The 20849-nt window shown below is 41.0% G+C and overlaps 1 protein-coding gene across 1 annotated transcript; it reads right to left on the bottom strand.

The window, feature by feature from the left end:
• Positions 1–15438: 15438 nt before the first annotated feature.
• On the bottom strand, positions 15439–20357 carry LOC122824662 (uncharacterized protein PB18E9.04c-like). The gene is made up of 3 exons (XM_044105524.1): positions 19788–20357; positions 19667–19683; positions 15439–17102 (listed from the first exon to the last, which is right to left on the bottom strand). Exons 1-3 carry the CDS (start codon positions 20355–20357, stop codon positions 16265–16267), a joined length of 1425 nt encoding a protein of 474 aa, XP_043961459.1. The 3' UTR covers positions 15439–16264.
• Positions 20358–20849: the final 492 nt, after the last annotated feature.

Here is a 20849-nt window from a genome sequence, read left to right as displayed (position 1 = left end):
ACAAAACCTGAATAAGAAATCTCAGAGATCAGCTTGTGACCTTGTGCGAACTTACATGACCTGCTCATTTGCCCAGGTCATCTTAGCCCCGCCCACTGCACTTCCTGAATTCATTCATATTGTTATATTTCCCACATTATATGTTTAAGAACAGCACACAACTTTTTACATGTCATCTCACAGAACAGTCACATTGAAGTATGGGTATGCTGACAACACCCATCTGCATTGCTGTTTTGAAGAGAGGCTATCTTAAGTGTGAATGTAGACTGTAGGAATAATCATTATAAAACCATGAAAAAAGGATATAAACAATTATTTCTTTGCATTATTTTAAAAAAAATATATATAGAGGGATAGAAATAATGACACTTATCAATGTTAGACTGCATATTTATGGTTTAACTGTATGATAATCAACATATTTTACTCTAAGTACTGGAGCTCTGACTTAATGGTTATAGCACACTCTCAGTTTGTTTTTCTGTATTTTTCTCTAATCTTCTTGGTAGTTTTTTCTCATGAGGAATGGTCCAATGTATCTGAATTGTTATAATTTACTATTTTTTCTAGATTTTAAGTCATGTTCTATTTGAGAAATTACTTGGTTCTACAGATTTGGTCAAATTTTATTAGTGAATCATCAAATGTTAAACATCCCTTTTAAATCTGGTTTTGGATAGCTTCTGTCCCTTGAAGAAGAAGCTTGAAGAAATACCCGACTGCTAATTGCATTGTTACCAGATTGCCAACAATCCTGTAAAAGAAAAAAAAAAAAAGAACTGAAGTTTATACCCTGTTGTAATGCAAACTCTGTGGGTGCAGAGGCTGGCATTTAAAACTCCACCACCCACCCTGGTGTCCTCCGCTCTGTTCTTTCATCACCTTTTTACGTGCATGTCAGTGTCAAGGAAAGACATTTAAAAAAAAACAAAAACTTTTAGGTCAACATTAAAACCTTATCTGGACGCCTCCTGCTACAGGTATATTTGCAGGAGGTTGGTGGGATGGTGGTCTACGCGACCAAAGAGGCCTGCCACGACCCTGTGAGCTCCCTCTGAGCGCGTGATGACCCCCTACTCAGACACGAGGGCACGGCTTAGATCTTTTTTGTAGCTGCGTCCTCAGTTCTCAGCGGAGCTCACAGAGAGGATGATCAATGGGAGTGATCTGATTCCTCCGGCCCGTGCCAGACCCTTTCTTAACCTTGCTAACCCAATCAGCTGCCGTTGCCAAGCAACCAGTCCCAGGAGAATGCGTTGGGAGTGGGTGGTGTGTTGGTGGCCTTCGTGAGAAACAAAACATCACAAAGGATGCATTTCTCTCAGACGGGTTCAGCCGAAGCTCTGGTGTCTTCTGCAGGCTGAAGGCTGCAAACAGGGAGAGTCACACAGTCTCCCTCTTCCTCTCCCTCTCTCTGTCTGTGGTGGAGAGAAGGAAGACGTTGAGTAATGCAGTGATTCATCACAGTGTACAGACAGGCACACAGAGTGTAACTAATGCTTTTGCAAGTGAATCACACAGAAACAAAGCAAACCAGACATAAAGCAGACCAAAAAACAAAATGCAGAAATTGTTATGAATATGGAAAGTAGTAAGAAGTTACTTGAGGAAACACCTGCAAACATGAGCACAAGTTAAGCTGAATTAATCAAATTAAAAACTTAAAAATAAAGCACATGCTTAGTGAATAAATAAATTATTTAAGAAGGCAGTGTTGGTTGTTCATTTTTCCGCAAACCTTTTTCGTTTACGGTATTTTATTTTGTCATGTCAGTTACATGCTGATTTAGTATAAAAAGTGCATCCTGATGTTGGCAGCCATATTGCTAATTAGTTACAAACTGAGCTGCCGACAGTCTACACCTGCAACACCATGAAATGTTTTCTACTGTATTTTATCAAATTTATGTGGATTGAAAAATATGTCACTCTATTAAAACCTTTAAAAATTGGTTGAGGCTGTACACTGTCTGACTGAAGAGTTTATGTTGAAATGAAGAATTGGACCAAACAAAGCCACAGATGGAGGTTGGGGACAAAAATCGAGCAGTTATTTTTTTTAAAAAATGAATTGTTTTGCTTGGTAATTTAACTTTGTAAATCTCTCACAGTTTGATCAGATTTCTTTGGTTCTTATGGATGTAAACTTCACTCCTTCACTAAAAAAAATGAAAAAGCAGCTGCCCGACTGGCTCCATTGTTGAAACACCAATGACAAGAAGAATGTGGAAAGACACCCAAACTGTGTGACCTACACCAAACATTTAAAAAGAAAAATGTTCCACAGGAATTGGTCATAGATGGAGACAAAGCCCTACACAAGGAATAGTGTGTTCTGATCCTGCAAATTGTTAACGTTTCTTTTTACCAATCTTCAACATTTCTTTACCTGTGTGACAACAGCAAATATGTTGTAATGCTGTGAAGTAAAAAGAAATACTTTGGAAAACATTTTTTATACCAGACTTGAGTCTTTCAGCGCCCCCTCAACATGACATTTCTTTTCAAAGACAGAAAAACAACAATTTTTCTCTTTGCTAATGAAAATTTTCAGTGATAAAAGAGTAGCCTTGATGAAGTCAATACATTCAGGGTATTTCATTTGACGCCAGTCTAGTATGATTAGAAGACACTGTATTTTTGTGTGTAAAGCAGACATTACAAAGACTGCTGGATGAGCTGTGCAGTATCACAGGCAGCTCACAGTCTCTACAAGCCTTTACATGCTTCCCACAAACTTGTTCTCTCAAAATGACAGAAGAAAAATTGGATTTTTAAAAATAAATGGTGGAATATTTTCTGGAAAAAAAAAATTGAAACTTGAACATTTGCTGAAAAAGCATTTTTTCTCTCACTTCAAGAGGAAATTCTTTTTATTTTTTTAGATGTCCTCGCTTGAATCAAAAAGAATAAGATAGAACCTTTTTATTTTAGCTAAAAAATGACGCATTCACCACAGAATAAACTTTTAAGCCAGTTACAACTGAACAAACAAACTTTGACATTGTTACATTAATAAACATGACTGAAGTTGAAGGACAGCAGTTCTCAAAGACCAGAGTTGGACACTCATGGTAGCATTACAGAGATTGCAACGGTACCAAATAATTTCCGCAAATGATTTTTAAATAGATGTATTTCCTTAGAGATATATCTCAACCTAAAAAGGGCGAGACATTGAAACCTCTCAAAAATCTTGCCATGTACTCACGTAGCCAAGAATATTTGACATAACTTCATAGATAGTTCAGGATAATCTAAGCCAGTTTATGAGGAAAAGGAAAACATGCAATCTAATAGAGGAAGGAGTTTTGTCAATTGGGGCCTTAAATGTAGAAGAAGAGGCTGAAAAATGCAGCTAACATAAGAGAGAAACACAATATCCTCTTTGTATTAACCTATTTTACTTTCACCAGAGGCCTTGCAAAAATGTAGTAATTTGTTTTTCAAAAATATTTAAAAAAGAGTTGCAGTAGTAAAGTCTGGAAGCAAAAATACTGTTTAGTATATTGCTCTATTTATGAATATTGCTCAGACAAAGGAGTTTTGTATGGGAGGTTTAAGATATATCCTGGTAAAAAAACAAAACGGCAATTTTCATATCGGTGTTGTTACGGACTAAAAAGCTACTTCATATAGTAATATTCTAGTTAAGACCACATATTTTGTCTATCTTTGAATAAAAATTAAAAAATGAAAGGATTTTATGTTTTCAAAACATGCTGTACCATAGAACACATTGATGTTGGAACCAGGAGGTCATAACAGAACCCAGAAAAACATCTAATCCACCACAGGCCCCGCACTCAAAAAATGTGAAGATCTCTCAATACTCTCAGCTGCAGCCTGTTCACAATTAGCCACCTGTTTCTCACCCAGTAATCAAGTTTCCAGTATATAATCTCCACCCTTTCATTCACTACCTGCTGGATTATACTGTCTGTTCATGTTACTCCTTAGTCTCATGTTGTTTTACTTGTCCTGATTTCCTTCCTCCTTTACCAAAGTTCTGCATTTATTTCCATTGAAAAGAAGTTCACTATATCACACCTCAAACAGGATCTGAATCTGGGTCCAATTACAGCCAACACCAATCCCTAGCATACAGTAATGTAAGACTCATTACCTCCTCAGCACAAATGCGTAATGACAGTTTTTGTCGATCTAGCCATCCTCCTGTCATTAACAAGAAGTAAAAAGTTCATTGCACGCCATGCTACATGGTTGATTCTGTTTATCTTATTTTTTCACAGCAGACGGCATGCGTCTTTTATTGATCGCTCTGAGAACCCCACCGAGCAAAGTTCCACCCCAAAAGCATAAATACCCAACATTTCGCAACCATATTCCTTTTGAACCTTCATCTGCAGTGCACACCGGTTGCCATTTGTTGAGTTTTTCCTCCAGCTTTTTGCACTGTGCCTCTCCTCTCCACAGACACATGCAGCACATCAGAGCCCAATTAGCACTCTCCAGCATAAGACGTCACTCACGTCTGGGGGCTTGGAGGCCAGAGGTTGGGGAGCGTGTTCCTGGACTCGAACTTGAGCGCTGTACTCATTACTGAGCTTGTCAGGTGACCCCTGATGTCATTTTGCTCACATTGTTAGAGATGCTGTTGGTCTCACAGCTAGACTGTACTCACACCCCCTCTCACATTACTGCACCATTAATATGTATCCACTGTCATCACACTATCGATCGATCCATTAGCAGACTCTGTTTCTGCATGAAATCATCGCGCAGAGATCAACTTTGAAACTGCAAAGAATAAGAAGCTTCCAGATTCTTACGAAGGCTGATGTTGAAAATAAAATTCTTCTCTCCAGCTCAGAACTTGCTTGTGGCCACTAAGGTAGACATAAAAACAAACAACAGGACAATAAATTGTCATCATGTAGTAAATGTCAGTTCTTGATGCCCATCGTTCACCTGACACCAGCAGAACTGTGGTGATAAATCAGTTCACCTGCTTGCTCTAAACCCTGTTAAAGTTAGAAGTTGAGTTAATTTATCTTCCCTCTGCTGACGTAGAAAAAATAAAATCTTCTGCTCTGCTATAGAAAGACTCGCACTACAAACAATAATAAATGATTCACGTCTAAAAAATGAAATAATAATAATAAAAAAAACAATTCTGTTGCCTCCAGCAGCAAGACACATTCCCTTACCCTATCTTGATAACTTTGTTAATCTCTAACTTTCTGGTTTTCTCAAAAACCTTATAGAACTATATTATCATTTGCAAATAGACAAAGCAATAATGTATCTAAATGTTTTTAGATTAGACTTTCATACCTATACCCAAGTTTTACACAAAAGCATTTTGTGCTCCAAAACAGTATAGCATAAATCTCTCTAAAAAAAAAAATCTATTTTGTAAGTTGTTTTTTCTATTATTTTATTTTTTTCAGTTTGTAAGGTATTCTAAAATGTAACTTCTTTAAAGGAACCACTATTAAATGTTTATCACTTTTGGCAGATAATGCAAAACCCTCTAGGTGTTAATCCTCATATTTATCTTCGTCAACAATTTTGTTCATTAGCCTTCCTGACTGTGATGTCAATGGTCGCGCCTAATATCATTTTACAGATTCCTCTAACTCCTCTAAGCGGCCCCCTTCACAGCAACACCCTAATAAATAGGTGTTGAATAGAGAAGGTAATCTGTTTTGACTCTAGCCTAAACATATCTCTAAACTATCTGAGTAATAGTTACATGACTGCTCCAATCTGTTTTGTGGAAGAAATTAATTTCCTGTCATACATGATTAGGAAGCTCATTCTGAACCGTATCCAGGTCAAAGTCGAGTAAATGAGTCATTCATCCCGCTTTGGATTTTACACATCATTAACGTTCCTTTGGAATGAAGTCATCCGTTTGGCAATAGCGGTAAATGCTCAGGATGATGCTGATTTTATAGTTCCTATTAGATTACAGCAAGTAAGGTTTAATCTCCTGAACGGCTCATTTGTTTACCTAAAAAATGAGTCAGTGGGTTAACGATCATAAACAGATGTTGGACAAATTTGCACCTCCGCACCAATCGGGAACACAATAACCTTTTGTCTACAAAACATGCATAATTACGCTACTGGCCACTGACTTAAACGAACCTCTGGCTGTTTGATTAAAGTGGCTTCATAGTCGCTGTCTGAATGAGTGTGCTATCACTCTTGTCATCTGCGTCGCCTGTTTCGTATGTATCTTTAATATCTGCAGGGACTAAAATAGAGTCACTATCTTTAGCTGTTCACAGTTCGTCTTTGCAGTCAGTGACTGCTCCTGAAATAAAAGTCTCTGTTCGTAGTGTGGAAGTGTTGATGAGGCAGTGGGGAGCACAAGCCTGAGAAAGCAGATGAAGGATGTTGATAGCATAGTTTTGTAGTTGAAGCTAAAACCAAAGGAGAAGAGCAGAGCTGTGGCCTAAAGTTTCAATAATTTTATTGCATAACATACAAAAAATGTAAACAGCTACAGCTTTGTTTTGTTTTTACCTTTTTGGAACACGTTAGATCATCAAATAGGTTTTGCTATCTCAGACAAAAAGTTATTTTCAAATTATGATTTTTTTTTTCACACAGTGCCAAATTGATTTGGATACCTTTTTTCTATCAATGAAGTAATTGATTTTAAGCCATATTTTATGCAGATTGTCTTTGTCTGACATAAAATTAGTTTGATGACCTAAAAATTTTGCGACTAAATAGCAGAGCAGAAAAATATTTAAGAGGTAGACACGTCTTCGCATTAGAAGAAATCTCAGAAGCATGTGTAAGAAATTTGGCACAATTATTGAAGAATCTGAGATATGTAAGAAGAAAATATGTGGTTGATAAAAACAAAACTTTATGATTTACGTCAAGTTTGAAGTCATATAAACCCCAGTATATTGACCGTTGCATGTTGCTGCTTTTCCAATCTCTGCAGAGCAACAAACCACCCCCATTACTGTCTAGCAGTGGATTGTACAGCTAAGCCTAAAGCTTATTTAAAAGACAGAGCATGCCATATTTTGTAAAAGCATTATTATTCTGGTGGTCCAGAAGATGTTGAGAGCCAATACTTCTGGGTGTCATTTACTGTCTATTCTTCCCTTTTAATATTTACCAAGCAGCATCAATGAGAACCACAATCATACCCTGTGGTGCTGTTTAAAGATAGATATTTGTACTGCAAGAGTCAAGAAAAAGGGCAAATGAGAGAGTTGAATAAATGGTTAAATGTGAATATTATAGGCAGAATATTATCCAGGTTTTTTGTTTTCAAACTTTTAACAAATATAAATATGACAAATGTGCTATGCATTTGTAATCAGTCCCCTTAGCTAACGTTTTGTTAAAACATCTTTCACAGAAGTTACGGCTGCAGTTGTTTTGGGGTTTGTCTAACAGGTTCACACATCTAGACATAAATTTAGCTATTTTTTCTTAGCAACATAACTTTCTCTCAGTCATAGATGTGGAACTTTGTAGATGTGTAATTTCGTCAGAGGTGGATAATAACTAATTACATTTACTTGAATAACTTATTGGCAAATGATGTAATTTTAAGAGTAACTTGCTATACTGTACTTTTTACTTCAGCTTCAGTAACATTGTGAAATATCACTACTCTTATTTCAGTGAAACCTATTGTGAATAACTTTACTAAATGAGGTACAAATATATTTGACCAAAAATGCATGAGACACAGTTTTACACCTGTCATGTTAAATCGAAACTTCTTGTTTGTAGACAAGCTTTGCTGTTCTAACACTATTTTCTATTTGCTTAGTCTGTGGCTTCATTTGGAGGTCATGTGAATGTACCATAAATAGTGAAAAATTATCACTGGATGTAATTTTCTCTGCTCAAACATTACAGAGGGCAAGTATAAGGTTGACATTTTAAATAGAAAATTTTCCTTCTGCTTAAAATTTTAGGTTTTGTAATTTTTAATTAGTTTTTCAATTACCGGAATTTGCACATACGTTTATATTTTTGGTCTGTCTAATGACATCACTGAAAATTATTAAATCAGATGTTGTGATTAGTTACTATGTACTTAAGTTACCTTTTTACAAAATACTAGTTTTTTAATCTTACTTGAGTAATGTTTTGGATGGCTACTTTTTACTTGAGTAAGAATGTATTAAATTTGTGTTACCTGAGTACAACCTTTAGTTACTACCTACCTCAGCATTATATATATAATATAAATAAATATATGGTTTCTACTGTATTGCTGCCTTTAGCAGAAAGAACACTGACTGACAGAAGTTGCCTTTATAGTTAACAGCTTTGACTTACAGCTGAGAAGTGCTCCAGCGTTTAATCTTCAAGATATAGTTTTTATTTAAAGTTAATACAATGTAACGTGATCTGAGCTGCCATGAACTGAATGGTGGATCTGATGACTGTGCTCATTAGGGACTGTGCATGTTCTGGCAGAGACATTTTCATTTGGTGAATCTGTAATTGAAGACGGGGCAGGGAGGCATGAAGTTAACCTGCATGTCATTGGCTCATATAACCTTAATGTTTATGGCCAAAGAAAAGTGAAAAAATAAAAATAAAAAAAAGCCACCCTGAAAACATTTTATCACCAGCTGTCAATCTAACTTGCTCTATTTATTACAGAGAACTAAATTTAAAAAAAGAGAAAAAAAGAAAAAGATGGTGGCGACAGTGGTAGAATAATGTCAAAAACATTTTTTCATGCTATGTTTCATGGATAGGATTGTTTCCTCATCTTTAGCTAGCTTGAACAAGGACTTCTCTCATTATCGATCCCTTTGATGCTGGGGTGTTTTAGTGTCAAATGAGATTTGTCTCACCATTAATAGAAGTAATTGGCAGAGGCTCTCTCTCAGTAATTTACTCCCAGCCAGTGCCACATTGCTTTATGGTGAATAATTGCTCCTGTCTGGCTCACCACTGTTACCGGCAGCATAAGTGTTGGGCCCTTGCAACCGCGAGGACAATGATCCTCCATCTGCCGGGCTCAACCTCCATCTATTGTAATCTATTCCTATGTCATGCTTGGAGCAAAGCTTTCCCCTTGGATTTTGTGTTGCTGCTAATGGTGGGAAATATTAGGGTTTCAAGAAAATGTGTAAATATTTGATGTAGCGAGTATTGATAATGCTTTCAGTATTATTCTTCTATAAAACCTATAGATTCAAAAGTTCCCCTTTGAAAATGTTTGTTCATAGAAACTATACGCCACCAAAGCCGCCTGGGAATAAACAAGAGAGGCAAATCGTACCACTTTCTCATCAAATAAGTGCAATGTGTTCTTGAGACAACCTCGCAGCACAATAATAATACAGGCACGAAAATATTTTAATAATGTGGAGCTGTGGAGTTTTTATTCCCCCTACAGAACCCAGTCACATATCCTCATTGTATACTGATGAGCTAATATAAATGTTATGAATATTAAAGTGAAAAGCTTGTTTATTCACTGAAATTTTAAAATGGATATCACTTCCATAAAATATGTATTTATTTACATGTTTCATTTGTTATTTTCTATCCTCTGTTATTTTTCTATCATTGTTTTATTGATTGATGGGTTTCTACGCTATTTTTGTTTTTCTTTTTTCTCATAATGGACTCATAAACATGTACTTCTAGGCATTGGCAACAAGGTTGTTTTGATGAAAGGTCTAAGAAGATACCACAGTGACTGGAGTTTGCATAGAACATACAGTTACACAGAGCTGTTTCTTCCAAACCTGTTCCTGCACACTGCCAATCAACTGGCTGAAAAAAAGGCTTCTGCAATGTTTCCACTATTACAAGAAAGACCTACTTGGTCATCTGAAAATAGAATTCAGAAACTAAATGAGCAACATCCTTGACCTATGCTTTGTGCTTCAACATTTTAATTAAAAACTGATTAGCATTCTTCTGTGGGAACCGTTATATTTTGTCAGGTGTGCAAAGTTACAAAATTCACAGCAAACAACTGTGTGTTCTTGGTTGGCAACATAATGCCAAGTTGACAAAATTGTTTTTAGAGAGACAAACAATTTGAAAAAAAAAAAAAAAAAACATATCCTGGATGTAACAACCACAAAGTCCAATGTATTTAATGGGAATTTTATCTGATGGACCAACATGATGTGGGGCAAAACAGTGAGGCAGAGGAAAGATTATATCTGATTTTAAATGTCTTTGCAAAGAAACATCTCATCAGTTAACTCTATAATTTAAAACTCACCTAATCAGTAAATAGTTTTCCCTTTTGCAGTTTATTTGTTTCCACTGTTAATACAGCTGCTCTCTGTAAGTCAAACAGGGTTTTCATGGAGCATGATTCAGTTAATAATTTCAAGATAAGAGTATGGCAAGACTACAAATCACAGCTGTCAAAGAGATCATTGATCAAAGAACATGGAGCTACTTTAGAACAGTTAAGATCAAGAGGATATTTATGTCTTAAATTGGCCAAGGCTTCAATTTAATAAGTAACATTTGTCAAGATTTGAACGCTGATGCGCGTAGATGCTCTTTGTCCAATCTAACCAAGCGTGAGTGATTTTGTAAATGAGAATGAGTAAGTATTTCAGTTTTTAGATGTGCAGAGATGGTAGAAGTATACCCTAAGATTCATCTGCAACTGCAGCGAAAGATGGTTCTACCAACTATAAAATAAGGGGTCTAAAACAAATGCATGCCATGCTATTCAGATTCATATTTGTGAAGGTTAAAAGCTGAATTATTTTGTTTCTATTCCACGTGCATTGCTTTGTGTCAGCCTGCCAAAAAAGGTCACAATAAAATGTGCTAAAGTTTGCTCCTGTCATATGACAAGATATTCAAATATTCAACGGGTATTAATTATTTCCCAAGGCAATGTGATTTACCACAACTTGCATTATTTTTAGTGATTGCTCCTAGAATATTTAGTTAAGTAGGGTGTGCAGTACTAAAGACGAACAGACCCTTATGGTTTGGCTGACCTTAGAGTCCTTCACTGTCTGATGGCAGTGTCCCAGTTATACATGCCTCACAAATTTTTAGCTGAGAGGTAGGATTTGAATAAAAATGTCATAAATGATTGAGTGATAAGCTAAGTCCCTGTCCTGTTGACACTCACTCTTCTTTGTATCTAATGAGTTGGCAGACTCCTCTCTGTGGAAATTTGATCGTGAAGCTGTGACCTTGGTGCATCTCAGTAGCTTCATTTGGGGGATGAGGACTTCAGTGAAGAGATCTTTAGAAATTAGAAAGTAGGTGTCACTGTAGACAAAATGATGTTGAGCAACACACCAAACAAAAGATAATTCATGTCAATTTAGAGATTTCCACTCATTTTTAGATTAACTTTGTTGAACTGGGTCATACTCTAAAGCCTCGACTGATTAAATTGATGAATACTGGAGACCTGGGGTGTGACTGACAGCTCTAGCAGGTGCAGTAGTGTTGTTTTTGCTGCTTGCACCACAAGCAGTCAACACCTGTTTGACACAAATTCAGCAAACAAGAAAAGAAAGGTTAGTTAACTGATTATTTTGTCATTCAGTGTTGAATATTTTCAAAGTGTTTTAATTAGAAGAGTTGGTAAACAGGGGTTTTGGCACTGTCAAATTATGGCATGAACTTGTGCCATAATTTGCTAAAGTCTGCTCCTGTCATATGACGATGTATTCAAATATTCAAGGGGTATAAATTATTTCCCAAGGCAACGTAATTTACCACAACTTGCATTATTTTTTAGCTATTGCTCCTAGAACATTTAGTTAAGTAGTGCTGTTTTGATGGCCAATTTACTTGAATTTGGCTCTGGTCAAAATTGTGACCAGGAAACAATTGTTGATAAAGACCCAATTTCACTAAACAGTACCAGATATTCAAGTGAACCATAAGTGAAATTTTTATTTAAAAATATCTTAGAAATCTGTATTTACATCTACTGATCCACAATTTAATTGTCATGTAATTTACATTACTTCTTGACCTGGTAAGCCTGGAATTTGTTTATTGGCCTTATAATAATATTTTGGTATTTGCTCAGTTGGTTATTTAGCTAAAGCTGAAATGTGTGAAAAAGTTTCAAAATATCAAAATGATTTGTACAAAGGTATCTGTCAGGAAAAGGGTACAAAGTATACACACCCTCATGTAGAGTCATATTCAGTAAATTAGGCTACGTATATGATGAGGCTCGTTTATCAAACTAAAAGAAATAGGTTGCAAAATGCAAGTCAAATACTTTTCTATGAACTCTTAGTCACCAAGTTCAAATTATTGAAGTTACCAAAAAGGACGTTATGTAGTGGCATTATGGGAACTATATCATTTGAGGGTATCCCATGGTAATGACTTAATGTAATTTATGGATCAGCTGCTTAGACTGCAGTGAATTTCCCAGATGAGGTAGGCGGATAGAGAGGATTGAGTGTGTGAGGAGGCTCATGACAGCGACAGGCTAATTTGCTCATGTTCATTCATTACCTTCATTAAAGTTTGAGGGGCACCGCAATGCTCACCCTCTGATTTACTCTGTCAGTCAGAGCTATTATTGAATGATCAATTACTCACTCTTCTTCAATCAGTGCCGTGTTTATAGCTCAGAGAGAATGCATTTGCCCAAATAATGGATGCTAAAACAAAAGAAAAGAGGACGTAAAAGGACAATATCAATTAAAAGTTCCAATTTTCACCAACTTAATGCAGCCAACAGGAAACTTGTTGGCAGGATAGACTTTCTTTGTGACAGATTTACAATTCTGAGTGATACATCTCTAGTGTTGTATACTACCCAACAGCCCTGTTTTTAGCAGAGGATGCACACAATTTAGAGAACATGATGGTCACAAAAATACATACTTAAATAAAGAAATGAATGCATAAATTGATAGCATAAGATGCAGGAGTGTTATATAACACAAATCGGCAGTAGTTCTTTTCCCACCAGGTTAACATTTTTAAACTAATTTGAAAAATGTCATTCAACAAGCACATTGAAGATAAGATTGCAACTTTGGTCTGAATCATGGTAAAACATCTGGTGATCAGTTTCTTGAAAGTGATCAAGTCTGCAGCTGCACATCATAGTGCAGCTGCATGTTTGCATGCATGTTTGTTTTTAGTGACTGAAATGCTATAGAGATGTGGAGAAGGTTCAAACCCCCACACAGGGATATGGTTTGCCGGACCGTAGTGTGAATGTGCAGCAACATCTTATGTTAACCAGTAAGACAACAAGCTTAAAAATATAAACAAGCTGCTGTGCAGTTTCAAGAATTTTCACAATTTAAACTAATTGCTTGTCCAAATTTTTTAATTCTTCTCCACCTAATTTTTAAGTTTATATATTAAATAGCTGATTAATAGTACACTTTCCAGTGTGTTACAGTGGAACACAGCAGAGCTTCTTGTTTCTGATGGCCTTGAACTGGAGCTGGATGTCAGGCTGAGGGCTTGATTGGAATTAAGGCTCTACAGGAGGACCCAGCAGTGTTAGCCACAGGAGGCTAATTGGTCTTTGGCATTTAGCACATTGTTGGTTGAAGCCAACAGATACAACTCCCTGCATGCTTTGACTTGTTGGTTTGCCTAAAAGAGCAGTAAACAGCATGAAGGGAGGCATATTTTGTACATTTCAACCAGGGCAATTAGACGACATCGAGCTTGTGTACATGTAAACATGACCTTATTAAGCAGCCTTTCTGAAAAAAACTTTTAATAAGTTGTTAGTTGAAATACTTTTTTTTTTCACATTTTCTCACAAACACATTCTAAAATGAATTTGAGCACAGTTTTCATTCCTCAATATGCCCTAAAATGACAAAGTAAAAAAGTGTCTCCAGAGATTTTTCTGCTGTGTAAAAATGTTATTGGGAACATAAATATACACATCCATGGTTTAATATTTTTGAAGCATACTGGGCAGCAATGTGAGCTTCATCCCTTAGTTGTGGCTTACCTATTTTAGGGCTGCTTTTTCTCCGTTCTTCTCTGCAGATCCTCTTGAGCTCAGTCAGGTTGTGTGGGCAGTGTTAGTTAAAGGCCATTTTTAGGTCTTTCCAGACATTTTCAATTGGATTGTGGGTGTGGCTGTAAAAGGCATTTTAAGACTTTAAATGAATGTGGTTCTTTGCTGTCTTTACGTGTCATTATCATTTTGGAAGACTGTCAACCTAAATCGAGGTCCAGATTACCCTGGTGCAGATTTAATGGAAGAATATCTATAAAATGCTAGAGGCGCCTTGTCCTTTGTGCCAAGTGATCAAATTGTTCTTAAAGAGGAAAACAAATCCCAGCATTTGTTTTAGTAATGTGACGTAATGACAATGCCCCATTGTCCACCCCTTGTTTCTTTTCCAAACGAATGTGTTATCTAAACCAAATCAACCAGTTCTTATCTAAACGCAATTCAATCTGGAGAGACTCAGACAGAGACAGGGAAACAATTAGAAGATTTATTGACAGCTTGAATTGTACTTTGGCGCTCGGGCCCCGGCAGGGGACATCTATTATCGCAAGCTTTGCGATGGGCTCGGATGGACATCCCGGACGCTGACCGGGTCGTCATCCCCCCAGGACCCGACACTGGTGGTGGAAGCGATGAGGGATGCGGCCAGATGGCCGGGCCATGGAGGTGAGGGGGTTGGAGGTGGGTTGAGCTCTGCTGGAAAGCGAGAGCCGCCGTGAATGAGGTCCTTTTCAGCTGGGACTCGGTCGGGGATTGGGCGTGTCTTGATTTGGATCGGCATCAGGTGATCAGCGGTGATTGGCAGGAAAAGCCGGTTGGATGATGCAGCTGGGGCTAAGAGTCTTCCAGCTTGAATTTACGCCTAGGCTTCATTTCAATCTGGAGAGACTCAGACAGAGACAGGGAAACAATTAGAAGATTTATTGACAGCTTGAATTGTACTTTGGCGCTCGGGCCCCGGCAGGGGACATCTATTATCGCAAGCTTTGCGATGGGCTCGGATGGACATCCCGGACGCTGACCGGGTCGTCATCCCCCCAAAAAAAGGTCGAGGCCGGGGCCGAGGCCGCAGAATAGGAAGTGACAATGATCAGGGAGAGAGTTACGCTCGCTTGGTTTTCAGGGTTAGAGCCGTGACTAAAGGAAGTAACGTGACAGGGATAGCCTGAGTGGAAGCATAGGTTGCAGCTAGAAATTTTATCCCCCCAAAATGGGCCGATGCCTGGTTGAGGCCCGGGTAAAGGAGGCAGGAAGGTGAAAGGAGAGAGGAGATATGCTGACATGCTTTCGTGACAAATATATAGGCTAAAAGGGGTGACTTAACAGTGAAGGGGAGGCGAGAAGAGGGACGAGGGAAGCCGGCGGTGCGCTGTTGGGGGGGCGGGGGGGCTGCTGATAAACTGCTCGGAACTGGATGCGCAGAACGCCGGGCTTGGGCTGAGAAAGAGGAAAAAATGCGGGGCATGGGAAGCCGGAGATGGGGCAGGGGATTTCAGATGCGGGGCTTGAGGAGATGTAAGCTAAAGACCTGCGGGGCAATGAATTATAGGATGTACTGGGTATAGGATAGCAAAGCTGCAGAATTGGGATCTACAAGGGATGCTGCGGGGCAAGAAAAGAGGGCTACGAGGGGAGGTTAGATGGAACGCAGCGAGGCTTAAGGAGATGGAAGCGGGACCAAATGGGATGCTGCGGGGCGGGTACAAGGGACCGCTGGGAAAAAAAGACCCAGCGGACCGGGAGGGGAGTGGTGGTGAAAAGCTCCAAAACTGCATACCTGGTGGCCAGTAAATGGGGTGGACTAGAGCAGCTGAAGGTAGAAGACCGCTGGTTAAAAAAAGACCAGCTGGATCCGGGCAGAGCGTAATAAAAGGGGGTGCGAGGAGCAAGGTTATGGGATACTTAATATTATTAACCGGCGGAAGGTGCTATGGGACGGGGACAAAATACAGCTTTGGAGAGGCCAGCTGGGGCTCGGGATAGTTTGGGCTGGGGTAATGTGCTGCCTAAGAGGACGGCTAAAGGGAGTGAAACAACTGGTGAAGCTGTGAAGGAGAAAAGAGACGGTTAGACATAGATAGATTAAGTAAGATAAAAGATGGAGTTAGAAGTGGGAGGTGCAGACTACTTCTTACTGAAATGAAATACTGGAGAAGGGATTAGACTCACGATTGAGGAGACGAGAATGAGGGCGTTAGATGAGAATACTCCTGAAAGTAAATCTGAAAATAAGAATGTGGGAGCAGTAGGCGAGTCAGGTCACGTCAGAGGTAGATGCACTGGCTCGTATGGAATAAACCAACCACCACCAGTGAATTGAACAGTGCTTACCTAGGCACTGAGGGAGCGTTGTACTGAGAGCACCGATGAGAGGTCAGGGCGTATATAAGACGAATAGGCTGATGATGACCAGCGGCCGAGTTGCTGAAGGGACGTGGAGGAAATTCCCTGAGCGGCTGCGGATGTAGCCGCCCCTATTCTGAAGGAGTGGCCGGAGAACTGCTTATGGGGGAGATTGATAGCGGCGAGGAGAAGTCTGAGGTGTTTAAGGAACCAAGTGGTGGACATGGGGTTACCTTCGGGAGTGAGGAAAAGGGCTTCGGAGGGGAAGCTAACCTTTCGTCTAAGGAGAGCAAATTTGAACATAGCCAGAAAGGGGCAAAAGGGGCCATTGATACGTGCTACGAAGATGGTGCATGCGCCTTTGGCTTTAGAATGCTTCAGATCTAAGCTGTAATAATCTGGGTGGAACTTTAGATCGGAGAAAGCTAAATCTCTAGAGGGAACGTAGAGGTTATTGGGAGTTGTAAACTCCCCCAGACGAAGGAGTCCGTAAAAAGCCAGAAGGAAGGAGCTTGAGAGGAGAGACTTGAGGTAGGGAGAGTAGGGGCTGGAGCTGATCGTGACGAGCAAGTCCCTTAAAATAGGGAGAGTAATAGGTTTGCGGTCGTCAGGGAGTGCTGGACGCTGGGAAGCGAATCCTTTCAACAGGAGCTTAATTACGGGACTGGAAAAAAGACTAATCGAAGGAGTAGGCTGATGGAGTTGATTAAAGAAATTAATTCCGGCAAGGAGGCTGCGGATGTAAGAGTGCTTACAACCTGAATTCACGAAACAGTGGGTCAAAAAGGCAACGACGGTGTTTATCCGGACCGGAAAGATGGGTATCCTGAGGGATAAACAAAACCTATTAAATTTTTTCCATGCAAATGAGTAGGATTTGAGCGTGGAAGGAGCTAAGCCGCTTTTTATATACTCTTTAGCGGTTCTGAGCAAAGATTGCAGAGAAGGAAAATTCAGTTCAAGACTAGGTCTTCGAAGGAGGGAATGGGAGTCGGGAGGAGGTCGGCTGACGGGCAGAGGTGACGGAAGACCTGAAGATGAAGACGAGAGAGAGCATCGGCGATAGTATTAGAGTAACCTGGAACGTGGCGCGCTGATAGGATGAAATTGTTAATAACGGATTGCCAGGTGATGCGGCGTAGGAAAGGCATGATGGAACTGGAGGAGGAGCGACCTTTATTAATGGCATGCACCACGGCGACATTGTCGCAGAACGCCACTATGCGCTTACGTTCCCACAAGCTCCCCCAAAGACGACAAGCCACTGCGATGGGGATAATTTCGTAATAGGCTGACGACTCGTGCCGTGGAGTGGAAGGGGGCCATACTTCTGCGAACCATTTGCCCTGGAAAAATCCTCCGAACCCTGCGGATGGGGCTGCATCAGTATAGAATTGGATGGAATCGGCGAGGAGAGTTGCATCGTCATAGAAAAACGAAATGCCATTCCAGCTGTCGAGCAGTCGGGACCAAAAAGAGAGGTCGGAACGACACCCGTCGTCCAGCGTGACTTGATCGATCAATGAAGGGACAGAGTTTGCTAAATCCAGGAGCCGAGAGATGAAGGAACGCCCTTGGGGAATTATCCGCATGGCGAAATTGAGATGGCCGAGCAAAGAGAGGAGCTCGCGTTTAGAAAGAACGGAGGATAAAAGGTGGGACTGGGAAATTTCACGGATGCGAACTAGCTTATCAGTCGGTAGCGAGGCCTGCATCTTCTCGGTGTCTAGGGAGATACCGAGAAATTCTAACTTTTTTGTCGGACCGGCGGTTTTCTCTTCGGAAATGGGGACGCCGACGCGATTAAAAAGATTCTTGAGTTTCTGGAGGGAATGGGATGTTTGGAGAGGGGGATCTATAAGAAGGAAGTCGTCGAGGAGGTGTAGCACGGAGGGGAGTTTAACGATATTGAGCAGTATCCAACAAAGGGCCTCGGATAGCATGTTAAAGAGACATGGGCTGCTCCTGCAACCAAACGTAAGGCGAACGAAAAAGTAAAATTTTGCGTCCCACTTAGCACCTAAAAGGTGCCACTGGGATGGATGCACTGGCAAGATCTTAAAAGCATCAGTGATGTCGGCTTTGGCCAGCCATGCACCATGCCCAGCGGATTTAATCAGTGAGATGGCGTGATCGACCGTAGCGTAATAGAGAGAAAAAGGAGGTTTAGGGATGAGACTATTAATGCTAGGGTGAGAACCGGAATGCGGCGCGGAGAGGTCTAGAATTAGACGTTTTTTACCGGAATATTTCCGGGTTGCGATGCCAAGAGGATTAGCACGAAAAAGGGGGAAAGGGGGGGACACGAAGGGGCCGATAACATAATGTTTTAGGACCTCTTTCGCTAACAGCTGAGAAACTATGGAGGGTTCCTGAAGAGCTGATTGGAGGTTAGGGATGACAAGAGGAGAAGCGAGAAATGAGGGGACGCCTATCATGAAACCCTGAGAGAGGCCGGTGATAAGGAAATTAACGAATGTACGATCGGGGTGACGAACCAAAAGAGTAGCCAGTTCGGAAACAAAAATAGGAGTGGAGAGGTGATGGGAAACTAGTTCCTGGAACCTCGCCGGCTTCTGCTGGGAAATGAACGGCGAGGGCAGACTGATTTTGGATGTGCGTCTCTGCAGAAACTACATATGTGAAGAAAAGGACAATTTGGGAAAGAGCACACACTTTCATTAAATTTATTACAAACTGGCATGTTATATACCTGCGCTTTTCTCTTGTCATTATCAAACGAGCTGATATTCAAGAGGGAGTTCAGAGGCGGAGCAGAGGAGGGACTAGGTTTGAAGGGGAGAGAAGGACAAAAAGCGCTCTGGTGGCCGGTAGAGCCGCACTGAAAACATGAAATGGATTGCGTAATCATGATGAGGATTTCCATATCCAATACGGCCCAATTAAGACGCTGGCCGGAACGTGAGAGGACAGCTGCAGCTTTGGTGGCGAAAGCTTTATGGTACTGGTAGAATACAAACCGGCCGTAGCGCATGTGGAGGTCTGCAATTAAAGCCAAGTAGTTGTCTAATTCCACCCGGCGGTCGGGGTAAAGCGAACATATGACGTCTCGGTACACACTAAAAGCGGCTAGAAATTGACCGATAGAGAGATCCTTCGAGAGGCGGGGATCTGAATTTTTTAGAATGGCGGAGAAGTTTTCTGTTGAGGCTACGCGCTGGTCAACTTCCGGGGAGGGCAAAAGGATAGACGCCAGATTGACGTAATCTCCTCGGAGAATCTTACTACGGAGCTTAGAGGAGATGTGGGAGCATTGCGGTGTATATGGCATGCCTGAAGACAACAAAGGGGAAACAAAGAGGGGGGGGGGGGGGTGGAGAGACTATGAGCTAGAATAGAGGGAGGGAGAAAAAGAAAGGAAAGACTTACCGAGAGGGGGTATTGGACTAGCGGAAGCGAGGGTGAAAGCCCCTTCGCTGCAGAGTGGCTGAACGGCTGGCTGAAGAGTAGCGAGTGCGGAAGTGGAGGGAGTTGCAGGCGGGAAGGAGACTTCCGGGGTGTCGCTGCGCAGCAGGGCTGAAAGCGAGGATATGGAGCGCTGAAGGGAATCCATGGAGGAAGCTAGTGTAGAAGCGAGGACGTGTGTCTGATCAGGGGGTGTGGAGGATGAATGGTAAAATCCTGAAGACGTCCCCGGTGCTTCTGGAGTTGGGTCCGCAGAGTGGGTTGAAGGATCGGGAGCTGAAAACTCGGGGTTTTCCGGGGACCGTGGAGCTGGCTGAGAAGAGGGGGGGCGACCTCTGCGACGCTTAGCCGGGGGAGCGGATGACTTGCGAGACCTTTTCCCGCTAGTTGGGGGAAGCGGAGGGGAAGTGGGTGGAGTAGGAGAAGGAGAAATATCTCCAGGAGGCAGGAGAGCCGCGAGCGAAGCCACCTGGTAGGGCCGGAGGCCAGGGGTAAGGGAAATGCCTCTCGAACAAAGGATAGAGGCTGGGGATGAAGGGACTGATCGAGAGGCGATGCGAACGCTGCGGCGAGCCGGAAACATAGTAGAAGGACCGGGGGCCTCCGAAGAGGCGACCGGAGAGTTCGGTGGGGCATCAGACTCGAAGTCGGACATGATAGCAGGTTATTGAGCTCTGCTGGAAAGCGAGAGCCGCCGTGAATGAGGTCCTTTTCAGCTGGGACTCGGTCGGGGATTGGGCGTGTCTTGATTTGGATCGGCATCAGGTGATCAGCGGTGATTGGCAGGAAAAGCCGGTTGGATGATGCAGCTGGGGCTAAGAGTCTTCCAGCTTGAATTTACGCCTAGGCTTCATAACAAAAATTAAACTACCTATAATTCTTTTATAAGACTTAATGTTCTGGTGAAGATTAATTTTAACCCACTGAATCAAAAGACTTCAAAATCCCACTTACCGTACTTACAGACTAAATATGTTTACAATCATACATGACTATCATTTCCATTTATCTCCTAATAACGTCTCTGTTGAGCAAAAGAACCAAACAGGCTGTGAGTTGTCCACATTTATTCACAACATGGGTATGGGATTTCAGAGCTGATGGGTTTTGACCTGCTGGAGTTTCCGGTGAGAGAGCAGAACGGATC

The sequence above is a fragment of the Gambusia affinis genome, linkage group LG21 (genome assembly GCF_019740435.1).
Source record: "Gambusia affinis linkage group LG21, SWU_Gaff_1.0, whole genome shotgun sequence".
NCBI lineage: Eukaryota > Metazoa > Chordata > Actinopteri > Cyprinodontiformes > Poeciliidae > Gambusia > Gambusia affinis.
The sequence above is the reverse complement of the archived record's forward strand: the minus strand, read 5'-3'. Positions and strand labels throughout refer to the sequence as shown.

Excerpts from the sequence above, each read along its gene's own strand:
- LOC122824662 (XM_044105524.1), bottom strand. The coding sequence starts at position 20,357 with ATGTCCGACTTCGAGTCTGATGCCCCACCGAACTCTCCGGTCGCCTCT.